Source organism: Lacerta agilis, chromosome 14 (genome assembly GCF_009819535.1).
Source record: "Lacerta agilis isolate rLacAgi1 chromosome 14, rLacAgi1.pri, whole genome shotgun sequence".
Lineage (NCBI taxonomy): Eukaryota > Metazoa > Chordata > Lepidosauria > Squamata > Lacertidae > Lacerta > Lacerta agilis.
In genome coordinates, this window is record NC_046325.1 from 3,019,052 (window position 1) to 3,032,823 (window position 13,772).

Sequence of the window (13,772 nt, forward strand, 5' to 3'; positions counted from 1 at the left end):
CTGTCTATAAAGCTGACGCACAACCTCCCCCCTCCCCTGCTCCCCCAACACACTCATATATATACACATACACTGCCTCGTTCACATAGATCCTAAAGGGAACTGAAAGGGCTGACAGTACTCTAATCCTGACCCCCCCCCCAATATTCTTGGCCAAAGGGCTACTCCCCACCCCCACCCCAAATCATCCAACCCTAGATAATTATCTGGGAGATGAACTGTGCTTTTCCTGGGGGGACCCCTTGCAACCCATCCACATCTAGTCAGACACACATATAAATACCCTGCACCCCAATATTCTGTTGTTCAGATCACAAATTTTCATTTTCTATCCTTTCCAGAAAAATCCCAGTCATGGTTAGTTTATTCACAGACCCTCCCACCCCACTTTGAGTTCCAGATGAGATGGGGCTTCTGAAGAACATCTACAGCCCCTCATGACCCACACCCCCAATGCCCTGGCTATCTTTAAGCCCCCTGACCCTTCTCTTCCAGCCCCTCTTAATCTCCTTGCATTCCAACTCAATCAACCACAGGGACACCCCTCCAATACAGACTTTCCAGAACCCTAAGGCTAAGACCCTCAAATCCTGCCCCACTCCTGACTTTAATCTCCTTCCCAGCCATCTTATCCTGCACCCCTGTGAATCCTTGTATCATTTATTAGGTGGGGGAAAATTTTACGGACAAGGCCATCTATGGGTCTGGGCCCAGAGAGGAGAGCCAGATGGGCTGAGAGGAAAAGGACGTTCTGCCTTGTGTCTGTTCCCACCCACCCACGCAGACAGACAACCATTTGTTTACCACCACTACCCCAAAGCCGCCCCCATCCTGCCCCATGGAGCTGAGACCTCCCAGAAAACCCAGGTGTCCGGGCTACCTCCCACTCACTTGCTGTCTTGGAACCCAATCAACCCCAGGAGCAAATAAAAAATTCACCTCCCCTAATTAGCCTTGGAGTCCTGGCTCCCTTCCCATAGGCACACCTCCCCCTCAACCCCCCCCAACCCACGAGTCCTAGGTCCCACCATTGCCCCTTTTCACTCTCCTCTGAAGTCCCTATCATGTCACACCCTGTCTCTCCCCCTTGCGCCTGGAACTCCGTCTCCCCCCCCAAAAAAGTACCCTGTTCCTTCCTCCAACCAATTTCTTACTTTCCCCCACCCCAAACTATCTGGCTTGCACACCCCCCTAAAATACAAGCTGAAGCCCTAGTGGCTTTGAACCATGCCCCACTTTTTAACCCCAAACTCCACAGAGACCCCTAACTCCACCCTTTCCCCTCCTCCAGCCCCCTCACTATTCCTCCAGGCTGCTGATACGCCCTTCCCAAGCAAAACTGAGATTCCCCCATGCTCACCCATCCCACCCACTCCAATGACATGACAGGGGTGCTCCCCCTCCAGCCCGCTCCCCCCCAAACCCCGTACCGTGAGCAGGTGCCTTTGCCTCTTCGCCTTCCGGACGTTGCTAATAAACCTTCGCCCCATTTTCTTGGCATACCACACGGACACAAACATGATGCCCCCTGGGGCGACGCTCCAGAGGGTGGCAGGAGGGTGGACAAACAGGGAGAATGCCCCCTTCAAGTGCTTTGTATACCTCCCCCAATATTTTCCTTTTAAGACCACCTAAACTGGCAGAGCAAGACCAAAATATATTTTAGGAGGGGGGGTTCTAAATTCACCAGGCAAATATTAGGGGAAAGGGGGCATTGTTCCCCCTGTGCCCCCTTTCTCGGCTCCCCTCTGCCGGGATGCAGACCCGCCTCTCTCTCTTGATGGGGTGGGGGGCACAATGTCCCCCTCTGGCAGAAGGAGGTGGAAGGAGCAAGCAGGCTGCTTAGGACCCTCCCGTCCTCACCACCATCATCATGCCACCCTCACGCTCTCTGCCTCCTTCGCTTGCTCCCCGTCAGGTGGACGGAAAAGATGCAGGGAGGGAAGCCAAACAATCTCCCTCTCTCTGTGTGCTCAATGGGCCAGAAAGAATTCAATGAGAAGGGTGGGGGGGTGGAGAAGAAGAAAAAAGAGGGAGGGGGAAGGAGGAGGGGAAGGGAAGGAAAAGAAAAACAGGTGGAATAGGAAATTTCCACCGAGGGAGGAATAGATTTGGAGGCCAGCGGATGGATGCCGGCAATCCCTCTCCGCTCACCTTTGGGGGGACCACGGATGGGCAAGGGGCCCGATCCACCCCTGCCAGAAAGCACTGTTTGCACCCCCTCCCTTCGGGGCTAAAGGCTGTTTGTGACTCCCAGCATCCCTGAGCTTCTTCCCCCCCCCCCCGCCGCTCCACACACACACACACATACGCACACTCACACTCACGCAGAATGCCTCCCCCCCTCTCCTTCGCTCGCAGCGGATGGAGAGGCAGACGGCTGCCCAGATGGAGCCGGGTTCGGGTTCTACGTGCCTGATGGGGCCAAGGAGGCACAGCGGCGAAGAAAGGAGGTTTTTCCTCTGGAAATGATGGAGTCTTGTTGCTATTCCTCCCTTGCTAGTAGAAGGCAATGGTCCCCCGCTCTCCCTTGCTGGTCCCGGGTGGTTGGGCTCAGGTTTGGCTTTTGGAGCGGGGGAACGGGGGAAAAGCTAGCGGGGTTGAGGGGCTCCATCCCTCTTGAGCATCGTTCATCAGGCTGGCAGAAAACGGGAAAGGGGGAGGCACCTGGACTTCCGGTGTGTGTGCGTGTGTGTGTGTGGTGTGTGGAGGTGGGGGGGGGGGACGCGCTGGGGAAAGACGCCAGGACGCCTGGGTTCTCAAGAGAGCAGAGTAGGTTAGGGCAGAGGGGAGCTGGGAGGGGTTAGGGGAGAGCTGGGAGCTTTGACTCTTGGGTTCTCCCAAGAAGCATATTATTATTATTATTATTATTATTATTATTATTATTATGGGAGCAAGGTCTCCTGGATTCTTTGGGAAGGGAGAGCAAAGAGGCGAAAGGGCGAAGAGCAGGAAAAATCCGGAGGAAGAACGGGGCACGCACAATGGGTTAACAAAAGAGATGTTCCAGAACCCCGGGCTCCTTAGGAAGGGAACGTCCCTTGTTTCTCTGGGGCAGTATGGGGTTGGAGAGAGCCCAACCCCAGGTTTTCTGGATACAAAGTGGAGTTCTGCTTAGATTGGGAAAAATGGGGAGGTGTGGGGGAGGGGAAGGGGCAGAACTCCTGAGTTCTGGAACAGAACGAGACCATGTCCTTGTGGAGCTGCAGGTGTCAAGAGAAGCCACCAGGTGGCGCCTTTATCACGCTGCAAGGCACTTTGGGGTGCTAAGCGACAGTGGGGCTTTTCCTGGAGGCAGCGAGAAAGGAAGAAGAATAAGGGGTAGAAGCTGAAAGAAGGGGGGAAATAAGAGGCCTCCTAGTTATCAGCGAAAGGGTTTTTGCAGGGGGCGGATACCTGCTTAAAAAGTGCAAGGATGGCGGAAACCTTGCTGCAGTGAGCTTTGCACAACCACGGCAGGCTCTCACTGAGCCCCAACGATGCAGCTCTGCCAAAAAGACGCTGTTAAATATCCCTTGCTCTAGCCTGCAGCACAGCACCCCCTAGTGGCTCTTTCTCCCTCCTCCTCCTCACGCCCTCTGTCAGCCCTTGGTCTGGCGCTCAGGTTAATTGGATTGGGAGGAGGAGGCTTCTGTCAGGACAGGCCTCTTAGGTCACCTCTCTGATGGGATTAGAAGCACCACAACAGTCCCCTGGAGAAAGGTGAGGGCGGGTGATCCGATGAGCACCATGAGATCTGCGCCCACCACACCACATGCCAGGCCCAGCTCTGTCCCAGGAGGAACTCTCCCCACTCCAAAGAGAAGATGTGTTAGCAACCTTAAAAAGTCATAATCCTACAGTTTAGGATAAGGCATGTGTTGAAATTAGTAGTGCAGTGAGCTCCAGCCAACAGCTGTGAACACTGTGACTCTGGTGGGGAACCCACACGTCCAGGACCCCATGTTCCTATATTCTCTATAGGCCTCTTGAAGGGTCAGACAAGACAATGGGTTTCTAAGGCTTAAAGCCAGCTGCAAGGACTAAATCGGGCCAGAGTTACAGTCCTGTGGAGTGGGGGAGGGAATTAACAAACACATACAGCCTTTATGTTGTTTCCATGGTTTAAAATGAAAGAAACAAAGGAAGCTGATTTTTAGTCAGACCATTGGAGTCCATCTAGCTCAGAATTTCCCACTCTGACTGGCAGCAGCGGCTCTCTGGGGTTTCAGATAGGGAGCCTCTCCTAGCCCAACCTGGAGGTGCTGTTGGGGATTGAACCTGGGACCTGCATGCAAAGCAGATGCTCTGTTACTGAGCTGCAGCCAAATCCCCTAAGAATAAAGCAAGATTCATAGAATCATAGCTTAAAGACCTCCAAAGAAGGAGACTCCAGCACACTCCTTGGCAGCAAATTCCACTGTCAAACAGCTCTTACTGTCAGGAAGATTCTAGCCCTCGTAGTTCAGAATGAAGGGCTGGAATAGAGAAGAACATGGGAAGCCAGGTTTTCTAGCTTAGTCTTGTCTACACTGACTAGCAGCAGTGGCTCTCCAGAGATTCAGGCAGGGAGTCTCTCCCAACCCGACCTGGAGATGCCACTGGGGATTGAACCCGGGACCTTCTGCACGCAAGGCAGGTGCTCTGAGTGTCACAGATCTTACAGCCCTCCCCACAGAACCACAAGGTTACCATGAGGCCCGCTTATTGGGGTGGGGTGGTGTGTGGCAGGGACAGGGAGCCCCATTGCCACAAGAAGAAGTGTGGCTGAGCCCCCCTCCCCCATCTCTTCTGCCAAGTCATCCATGCTTGGCTTTCACATACACGTCTGTTAGGGGGTGGCTGAGCCCCACGGGCTCTGCACCAGACCCAGATCTCCTTCACCTTCTCTCCTTCATTAATTTTTTTTAAGAACCCTTGCTTACTGGGGTGCTGAACCCCCAACAAAAGGTGAGACTCCAGCCCCTCCCAGCCCCTTAACTTGCAGAGAGGGGCCAATAAACAGAGGCCTGGGACCAGAGAATCTTATTTCCTCTTATTTCCTTCAAATGTGTGTGACTGCATACATGTTGTTGTTGTTGTTGTTGTTGTTCAGTCGTTCAGTCATGTCTGACTCTTCGTGACCCCATGGACCAAAGCATGCCAGGCACGCCTATCCTTCACTGCCTCTCGCAGTTTGGCCAAACCCATGCTAGTCGCTTTGAGAACACTGTCCAGCCATCTCATCCTCTGTCGTCCCCTTCTCCTTGTGCCCTCCATCTTTCCCAACATCAGGGTCTTTTCCAGGGAGTCTTCCCTTCTCATGAGTTGGCCAAAGTACTGGAGCCTCAACTTCAGGATCTGTCCTGAATGCATACATACATATGAATTAGCAAATGCAAGTAATTTCTGCCACAGACCTGGGCTTAGAGTCTTTGAAATACCTAGCAGCACTCCCTACCCTCACCCTGCCCCAAACCTCTTGGATTCTGGTATATCCTCTTCCAACCTCCTGCAAGAAATTCTGCCCCACACCCAAGTGCCTCTGCTCCCATTGGCCTCTGCTAGGAGGCTTCCTCTCCCACTGCCCACTAACCCCTGCACCCAGAAGAGTTTGACTAACAAAAGGATCTTGAATTCTCCATTGAAGGTTTATTGGTTGTCATTATCATTACTAGAATTTATTAATTGTCTTCTAACCCGCCGTCTCAAAGCGATTTACATATAAGATAATTAAAATCGCTCATAGTAAAGATTTATCCAGCTGTGAGAGACTGTTTTAGGGTTTTAAACCACAACTAAAGGCATTATCATGTCTGTAGGAAGTACAAACTTGGTATATTTTAGAGCAAGGGACAGGTTATTGAAAAGTTCTACTCTACCCCACTGCTCCCTGGGTCTGCTTGTGACCAGTCACAAAATGGTGGTGCAAGGGGCAGAGTCAACCACAAAATGGCAACATCTGGAGAATAGGTACAATATAGGCTGGTAAACACTGATAGCATTTTATGCGGCTGTCTAATCCCTCTGTGGAAATGGCTTAATTCTTTGGTGCAGCGGTTTCCTTGTGCCAGGGAGTTCCACAGTCCAGCTAAGTACAGACTTTAGCTCTGGAGGCATCGGGAAACAGCTTCCACATTTTAGGCACGATTTCCTGATTCTGAGTCTTTCAGAATGGGCACGCCCTCCCATTTAATCTGCATCCCATTTGATCCCACCAAAGGTTGGGGAAGCTGTGGCCACATTACATTAGACACAATCCATATATCTCCTGTACCTATCCTGTCATTTCTTAGGAAATACTGCGTTTTGACACATTTCCCTCCAAACCATTTTCAATCTGAATTGAGAAAAGGACCTAGCTGCATTTTAAGAGAGTAACCCATGCACAGTCATAGACTGGAGGAATGGGACCCTGTGGCCTTCTAGACATTGCTGGTCTCCCACCTCCCAGCAACCCCAGAAGTCAGCATGACCAATGGCCAGGGATGATGGGAGCTTATAGTCCAACAACACGTGGGGAATCACACGTTTGGCTTGAAAGGATCAATATCTATTGGATCCTTTTTGGTTTTACACTTTCCCTCCCTGCCAGCTCACACCAGAGCTTATCAGCCATCACTGCAGTTAACTTGCACCTTAGTAAAGGTAAAGGTAAAGGGACCCCAGACTGTAAGGTCGCGGAGGACTCTGGGGTTGCGGCGCTCATCTCGCGTTAGTGGCCGAGGGAGCCGGCGAACAGTTTCCGGGTCATGTGGCCAGCATGACTAAGCTGCTTCTGACGAACCAGAGCAGCGCACGGAAACACTGTTTACCTTCCTGCTGGAGCAGTACCTATTTATCTACTTGCACTTTGACATGCTTTCGAACTGCTAGGTTGGCAGGAGCAGGGACCGAACAACGGGAGCTCACCCCGTTGCGGGGATTTGAACCACCAACCTTCTGATTGGCAAGCCCTAGGTTCTGCGGTTTAACACACAGCGCCTCCTGTGTCCCAACTTCCACCTTATTCCCACCCTAAAGTGCCTGTTTCTTTCATCTCTCCTCCCTGCTCATTTTACTGTCATAAGACCATAACAGCGTTAGAAGAATCCTGCTTGATCAGGCCAATGACCCACCTAGTCCAGCATACTTTTCTCAGTGGCCAGCCAGATGCCTGTGAGAAACTTGCAAGCGGGATCTAAGCACAAAGAGCCCTCTCCAGCTCCTGCCGTTTCCAGCGACTGGCATTCAGAAGCACTGTTACCTCCAACTGCGGAGGCAAAGCAGAACCATCATGACTAGTAGCCATCAACAGCGCTCTCTTCCATGACTTTGGGGATACAGTATAGGGGATTCACTCCATTCCTTTGATCATTTTGGTTGCCTTGTTCTTCCTCTTATAGCAGTTTCCTTTTCTTATACCCTTCTTCTCTATTCCCAGTTTGGTATTGCAGTAAGCCCACAATTTATGAGGTTGTTATGTTCCAGGGATCACACCTAAAGCCAAAATTGTGTATAGTCAAAACCCATTGAGTTCAATGGAGGGAGGGGGGATTGCCAAAGTCAGTTTTCCCGGAACCCCAACCCCTTTCCACCTCTTTTTATTTTTAAATTTGCCACATGCATAAAGTCAAAAGTGCACAAATTAAATGCACGTAAATTGTGGGCTGGCACACTGTATTGCTTTTTTTAAAAAAAATTACACTGTTATCTCTCTTCATTGTCCATCTTTGCCTGCTACAGATCCACTCTCACCTCATGCTCTAACTGTCCTCTCCCATGCCCCTATGCGCTGTGTATGTGAGGAGCTGCTGCTGCTAGAGTCCCTCCAGTCAAAAGACTACTACCATGGGGCAGACTGCAGTGCCGAGTCTCAATGGTGGTGGCCTTTGACCCACAGTCTGAGAAATGTTGATTTTCGTGGATCTGCAAGGAGCAAGTTCTGCATATATGCTACATCAAGCAAAAATAAATACATCTGGGTGTTATATAACCGGGGGTGGGGGGGCCTTTAAAATTTCCATACTTACTCCTACACCAACCTAAATTGGTCACAAGAACATGTATATAACACCTCTCTGCTCAGATATCTGTACTGGTTGCCCATTTGCTATGGGACCAAATTCAAGGTGTTACTACTAGTACCGGTATATAAAGCCTTTAACAGCTTGGGACCAGTATACTTGCAGGATCGCCACACTCCATATATGCCCACTTGACTGATTTGATCGGTGAAACTGGCACTGCTACACATAACACCTGCTAGGCACTTGTAGGAAATCTATCTTTTAACATGGCAGCACCCACACTTTGGAACTACGTGGCTACTGAGATCAGGCAGGTGCCTTCACTGTACTCTTTTCAGCACCGGCTTAAAACATTTTAGTTTAGGCAAGCCTATCCGGGGCCAGGCATCTGTTTTATCTGCTGCTGATTTTAACTTATCTTTCCAATGCTTTGATATGCTTGCTTTTAAATGCTTTTTTGCTGAGATTTATTTCACATTTTTGCAAACTGTTAAGAGGGTTGGTTATTTTTCCTACAATCAAAAGGTATATAAATTTCATTAAGTAAATAAAATAATAATTGAGCCCTGCTGGATCAGATCTACTGGAGTGCGAAGGTAACCCAAGAAGTACAATGCTCCTGAACACAGAGGATCCACCATGATTGCTGACCTACCCAACCACCATGTCCAAAATAAGGTAACATTTCCTGTGCTATTAAAAGATATATGCACACACACACATTTTAGAATAAAAGAAAGAAAGGTGGGGGGAGAGAAATACAAACTGACAAAGACCAGAAATTCAACCCTAGAAAGATGGGGGAGAGGGGATTCTGCAAGGCCTAGAGCAGCCATTTGATTAGATCTGTCAAGGGGTCCTTATTCACCCTTTGTCAAAAATTATTATTCCAATAATTCACAGGAAGGGGCCAGTTGTTAGAAAAATGGCCCTCTCCCAGCCTGTCTTCCCCTATTCCTCGTAAGGAAGGTAATTCATTGAATTGCATGCCAGTCCAGGCCCTAAATCAGCCATTGCACCAAAGCCCATACACAAACACCAGGTCTCGATTAACCAGGATGCTCTCCTACACAAGTTTCAATGGACGGAAGATGCACACCAATTCACTTCTTCGGGAGTCTAATTCCTCCACCCATCTTTCCCTTAAGCGTAAATTTCCCATAACATTCCCCAGTACCGCATTTCTCTCCTCAGATGTGTTTCCTAGCCTTGCACTGTTATTCCCCCACCTCCAATCTGACCTCTCTCCCGCACAGAAATGGCGCTGTACATAAGCATTCTATGACCTCCCCTTCCTCCTTGAGCAGTTATGGGAGCATTGTAGGGAGCGCAAGACTATGGTGAATGGGGAAGGGGTCAAGTGGCAGGCTGAGTCTTTTATATCCTTACAGCATTTGATGTTGAGGGGAGCAAGCTCACTCACAACAGAGACAGGACCGCTTGTAAATTTTTGACAGTGTCAACCACACAGGTGACACTATATAAATAATACACAGCAGGAGGGATGACAACGGTTTTTAAAACTGGTTAACTCGCCAGTATTTCAGCAGCAAATTAAATTTAAATATATTTGCATACCACCCATCCTCAGTGGAAAAATCCTTGCCGTGGTTTTCAAGAGAGATGCCCATTATGTAACTGTAGATGTAACTTACAATTTCTGCCAACTTTGCACAAGCCATCTCAGCATCTTCGAATCCTGACTATGCCAACCTGGCACCCTCCAGATGTTGTTGGGCTCCAACTACTACCAGCCCCTGGGGCTGATGGGGAATTTCAGTCCATAACATGTTGGGTGGGTGTGGGGACAGGCACCAGGCAGGCAATAGCTGTTGTACTGCAACACAGTGAAGACGGAGTGAAACATCAACATGGGCCTGACAGTGACACATAGAATCATAGAATCCTAGAGTTGGAAGAGACCACAAGGGCCATCCAGTCCAATCCCCTACCAAGCAGGAAACACCATCAAAGCATTCCTGACAGATGGCTGTCAAGCCTCCACTTAAAGACCTCCAAAGAAGGAGACTTCACCACACTCCTTGGCAGCAAATTCCACTGTCGAATAGCTCTTACTGTCAGGAAGTTCTTCCTAATGTTTAGGTGGGATATTATTTCTTGTAGTTTGAATCCACTGCCCCGTGTCCGCTTCTCACAACCTTCAACAGCCCAGATCCTGGAGGTTTTGCTAAACCCATTGATTACCGGTAAGTGGGGTGGGGAAGGTCGCCCAGTTAATCAGCTGGTGATTGGCCACATCAGACTGAAGTCTGCAATCCTCAGAAAGAAGGACAATTTGCTGTATGGTTGCAACTTGCTGGCACATTTCCCCTAACTTAGCCTGTGCTGTTCCACATCAGTAACAGGAGCTTAGGCAGGAGAGGCAAAAATTATCCAGTCCCAACATGCTCTCTCCTTTTAAGCATGGCAACGTTTACCAACCTTCTGCCCCTCTCCCATTCCATCCGCACCCACTCCCTTTGAAAATATGGCACACTGTGCCACACCTCCCACCCACCCTATACTATCTTGAAAAGGTTCCACAGGGGATGGGGGTGACACATGTCTTCTTTTAGGTACTTCAATGACATGGGCAATGTGGATATTTTAATACTGCCCTACCATACAGGGCTGTTGTGAAGAACAACCAGAGAACACTACAAAGAGTAAAAGCAGCAGCAAGTAAACGACAACCCAAGAAAACCCACAACACCCATCAGCGGCTTTTTAAGTGTTTCTAAAATGTTTCTCAAAAGCTTTGGAGGGGAAAAAATCCTGGTGCCAAAGTATGATAACAAACCAGCAATTTTCCTTGAGGAAAGCATTCTGCAACTAGGGCCCCACCCTCCCCTGAAAATCTTAACAAACAGGGAGGTACATCTAGAGAGCAGCAGCCCTTCAAGTATGCACAATACTCCTATTTATTACAACAATTGATCAAAAACCACCACTTCACTCTGCACAGTGCTGACTAATTAATTTCAGGATAATTGGCCTTTCTGGATTTGAACCCACCAACACTTAAGATGAATCAGGTTCTGCAGGCCACACACCATCAGGCTTTGAAACAGGGTGGATCGGAGGTGCGGGGGGGGGGGTGGCCTTCCTCCAATTCTTTATCCCTCTCCTGTTCACCAAAGTCACATGTGCTGCTGATTCACAGACTGTTTTGCCGGTCACCCTCCACTATGAGGGGTTACTCCCTCACAACTATGTCCCACAAAAAAAGTTTTTGTCCAAAAGACAACTCCATATCCGTAACCCACACCCCACCCCGCCACCCACCGCAGCCCTCCCCACCACTTGTCACAATGATAAATACCTCTCAGTAGGGTAGAGCGGAGGCTACGTGTGATGTGAGGTTCTGATGTCTCTGTGTGAGGGTCAGCATCCAATATGGTGGATACAGAACGGAAGAAGCCATGCACCACAGCAGACAAAGACACAGCAGGTACACAGACTAGTGCTTAGCCTGAGACCAAATAACATGCCACAAACCACAGAATTTAAATGTTGGTGTCATATCCTGGAGACAGGGTGGTACACATTCAGCTGTGTGAAGCTCACTGGGTGAAACCTCAGGCCAGTCACATATTTTGCTTATAGGGATCTGAAATTTAGACAGGTCCCAAAATTTGGCTATTGCTGAATTTCTGGTGCGAGTGTGAGTGTGTTTGTATTCTAGGGAGCAGCTGAGACACTGTCAACTGCCAATGGTGCTGAACGACAGGATCCTCGTGCAAATGCTTCAACACAGTGGAAGGAATGCCCAAGTTCAGAAGAGCCTGCCAGCTGGATCAGGCCAAAGGGGGCCCATCTAGCCCAGCATCCTGGTCTCACAGTGGCCAACCAGATGCCCATTATGGGAATCCCACAAGCAGCACCTGAGCGCAACAGCAGCGCTCTCCTCACCTGAGATTCCCAGCAAGACCTGCTTAAATGAGTCTCGCACCAGTGCTCGTTTGAAGGAAGCAAAAAATAAATAAACAAAGGTTTCCATTTCAGGGGAAGAGCTCCAGTTGAGGGAGCATGATCCTTTCAGGTCTAGCAAAGACACAAGCCATAAGCTAATATGCCACGAACTCTCACAGTGATAAACAGACACCCTAAAAAAAGCACCCTTGAATGTAGCACACATGTGTAACTGTAGTATTCCCAAAAATATACTAAGATGCCCAAGTTACACCCTGTACGCTAAGATGTCACACCCACCAGCGCTTGTGAAAGACCACAAGAGCTTCAATGAACGTAGGCAGATGTCTCCAGTGCCACTGATGTTATGATAACAATATTCCTCCTGCCCAGGGAGCAAAACACACTTTCAAAAGCATTTTATATGCTCAGGCACACTCTGCTGTTGCAGAGATGCTTTATGTTGTTAAGGAAGACCTGTAAAAAAATGTCTCTATGTTTTAAAAAGTGATGTGTGGTGATGCACAGGGAAGGAAGCATTTATGTCTCTTTCAGTCTTTCCCAACCCAGTGCCCTCCAGGTGTTTGGACTACAACTTCCATGTGCTGTCTGGGGAGAATGGGAGTTATAGTCCAAGACAGTTGAAGGGTGCCAGGTTGGCACAGGTGATTCTATTTGTTAAGGAACTGGCACTCCCCCCTCCAGAAGCATACAATTGGTGGCAAACACTCATTAGCTACCACATATTATAGGAAGACACACACTCCTTCCAAGAGCCCTCTCCATACAGAGCAGCACACGGATACATTCGCAGTCATGACAACCCTGCGCTGAGTCACTGTGCTTTGAAAAAACAAAAGGGTTGTACAGTTGCACTTGCCGTGAAATACACACACACACACACACACACACACACACACACACACACACACGTGCATGGAGAGCTTTACGTGGACGAGTAACAACCCCACACAGAGAAGCAAAAACAGCACCACACACTCCCTCACTCACACACCTATCAAAACGCCAAAGTCTGAACCTTCTCACCACCAAAAACCACACATACGGCCTACTACAGAGACAGCAGCAGCTGAACACCACCTGACACACGAAACACACACATGCTGCCACCTGGACGGTGATGCCCACGAGCTCCAGTGCAGGCCACAGGTGGGTGCGGGTGTGGCGGAGTGTGGGTGTGGCAGGGGTGGGCAGGGCCGGGTGTGGCAGGATGGTGTCCCCTCTCCTGGCCGGGGCACCCGCGCCCCCCCTTCCTACCTTCATGGGGGAGATGTGCGAGTGAGACACATAGCCGTGGACGCTCTCGATCTGGGACAGGTTCTTCTCCGCCACGTGGACCAGCTCAGGGGCCTTTACCTGGTTGGGGAGGTGGGCGGGGCTGTGCTCCAACGGGGGGCTGTCTTCATCTTGGTAACGATATTTCTGAAAGGGAAGAGGCAGAGCGTCAGTGCCACGGCACGCCATGGAAGCAGAACACTGCTGGGTCGGCATAACAGTGCCATGTCAGGATACGCACCCAAGCCTCGTCACCTGAAACCAGGGCGGGGAGCAGCAGAGACCACTCTGCTTGCTTGGCCCTGCGCCTCCCCTCCCAGAAGCCTTTGCAAAAGGAATCAGCTGCTGGCAGGCTTTCCCCCCTTTCTTTTGCCCTGTGCCCCTAAAGAGCTGTATGGCAGGCTGAGATACAACAGGTACTGAACCCCTTGAGATGTGGGGATAGGAAAACTTTTACATGTGCCCCTAACAGCTGCATGGCAGGGTAAAATCTATGGCAGACTACAGCATCCCTTGGGGAGGTTTTTACCTGTACCCCTGAACAACTGCACACGGACCTTGATAATAATAGAATTGTAGGGACCACAAGGGTCATCT

General features: G+C 49.8%; 1 protein-coding gene across 15 annotated transcripts in view; it reads right to left on the bottom strand.

Annotated features, from left to right (window-relative positions):
- Positions 1–13,772, bottom strand: part of DLG4 (discs large MAGUK scaffold protein 4) — a 118,623-nt gene that overhangs the window by 34,141 nt on the left and 70,710 nt on the right. For 6 of the 15 annotated variants that reach the window (XM_033170982.1, XM_033170981.1, XM_033170989.1 and 3 more), the window contains one exon: positions 13,158–13,322. The exons of 1 other annotated variant lie outside the window; for it this stretch is intronic. In XM_033170982.1, coding sequence (XP_033026873.1) covers positions 13,158–13,322 — 165 coding nt within the window. Of the gene's footprint in view, positions 1–1,430; positions 1,662–2,415; positions 2,450–13,157; positions 13,323–13,772 lie in introns of those variants that run through there. 8 more of the 15 variants (XM_033170984.1, XM_033170983.1, XM_033170992.1 and 5 more) reach the window with 4 other exon arrangements.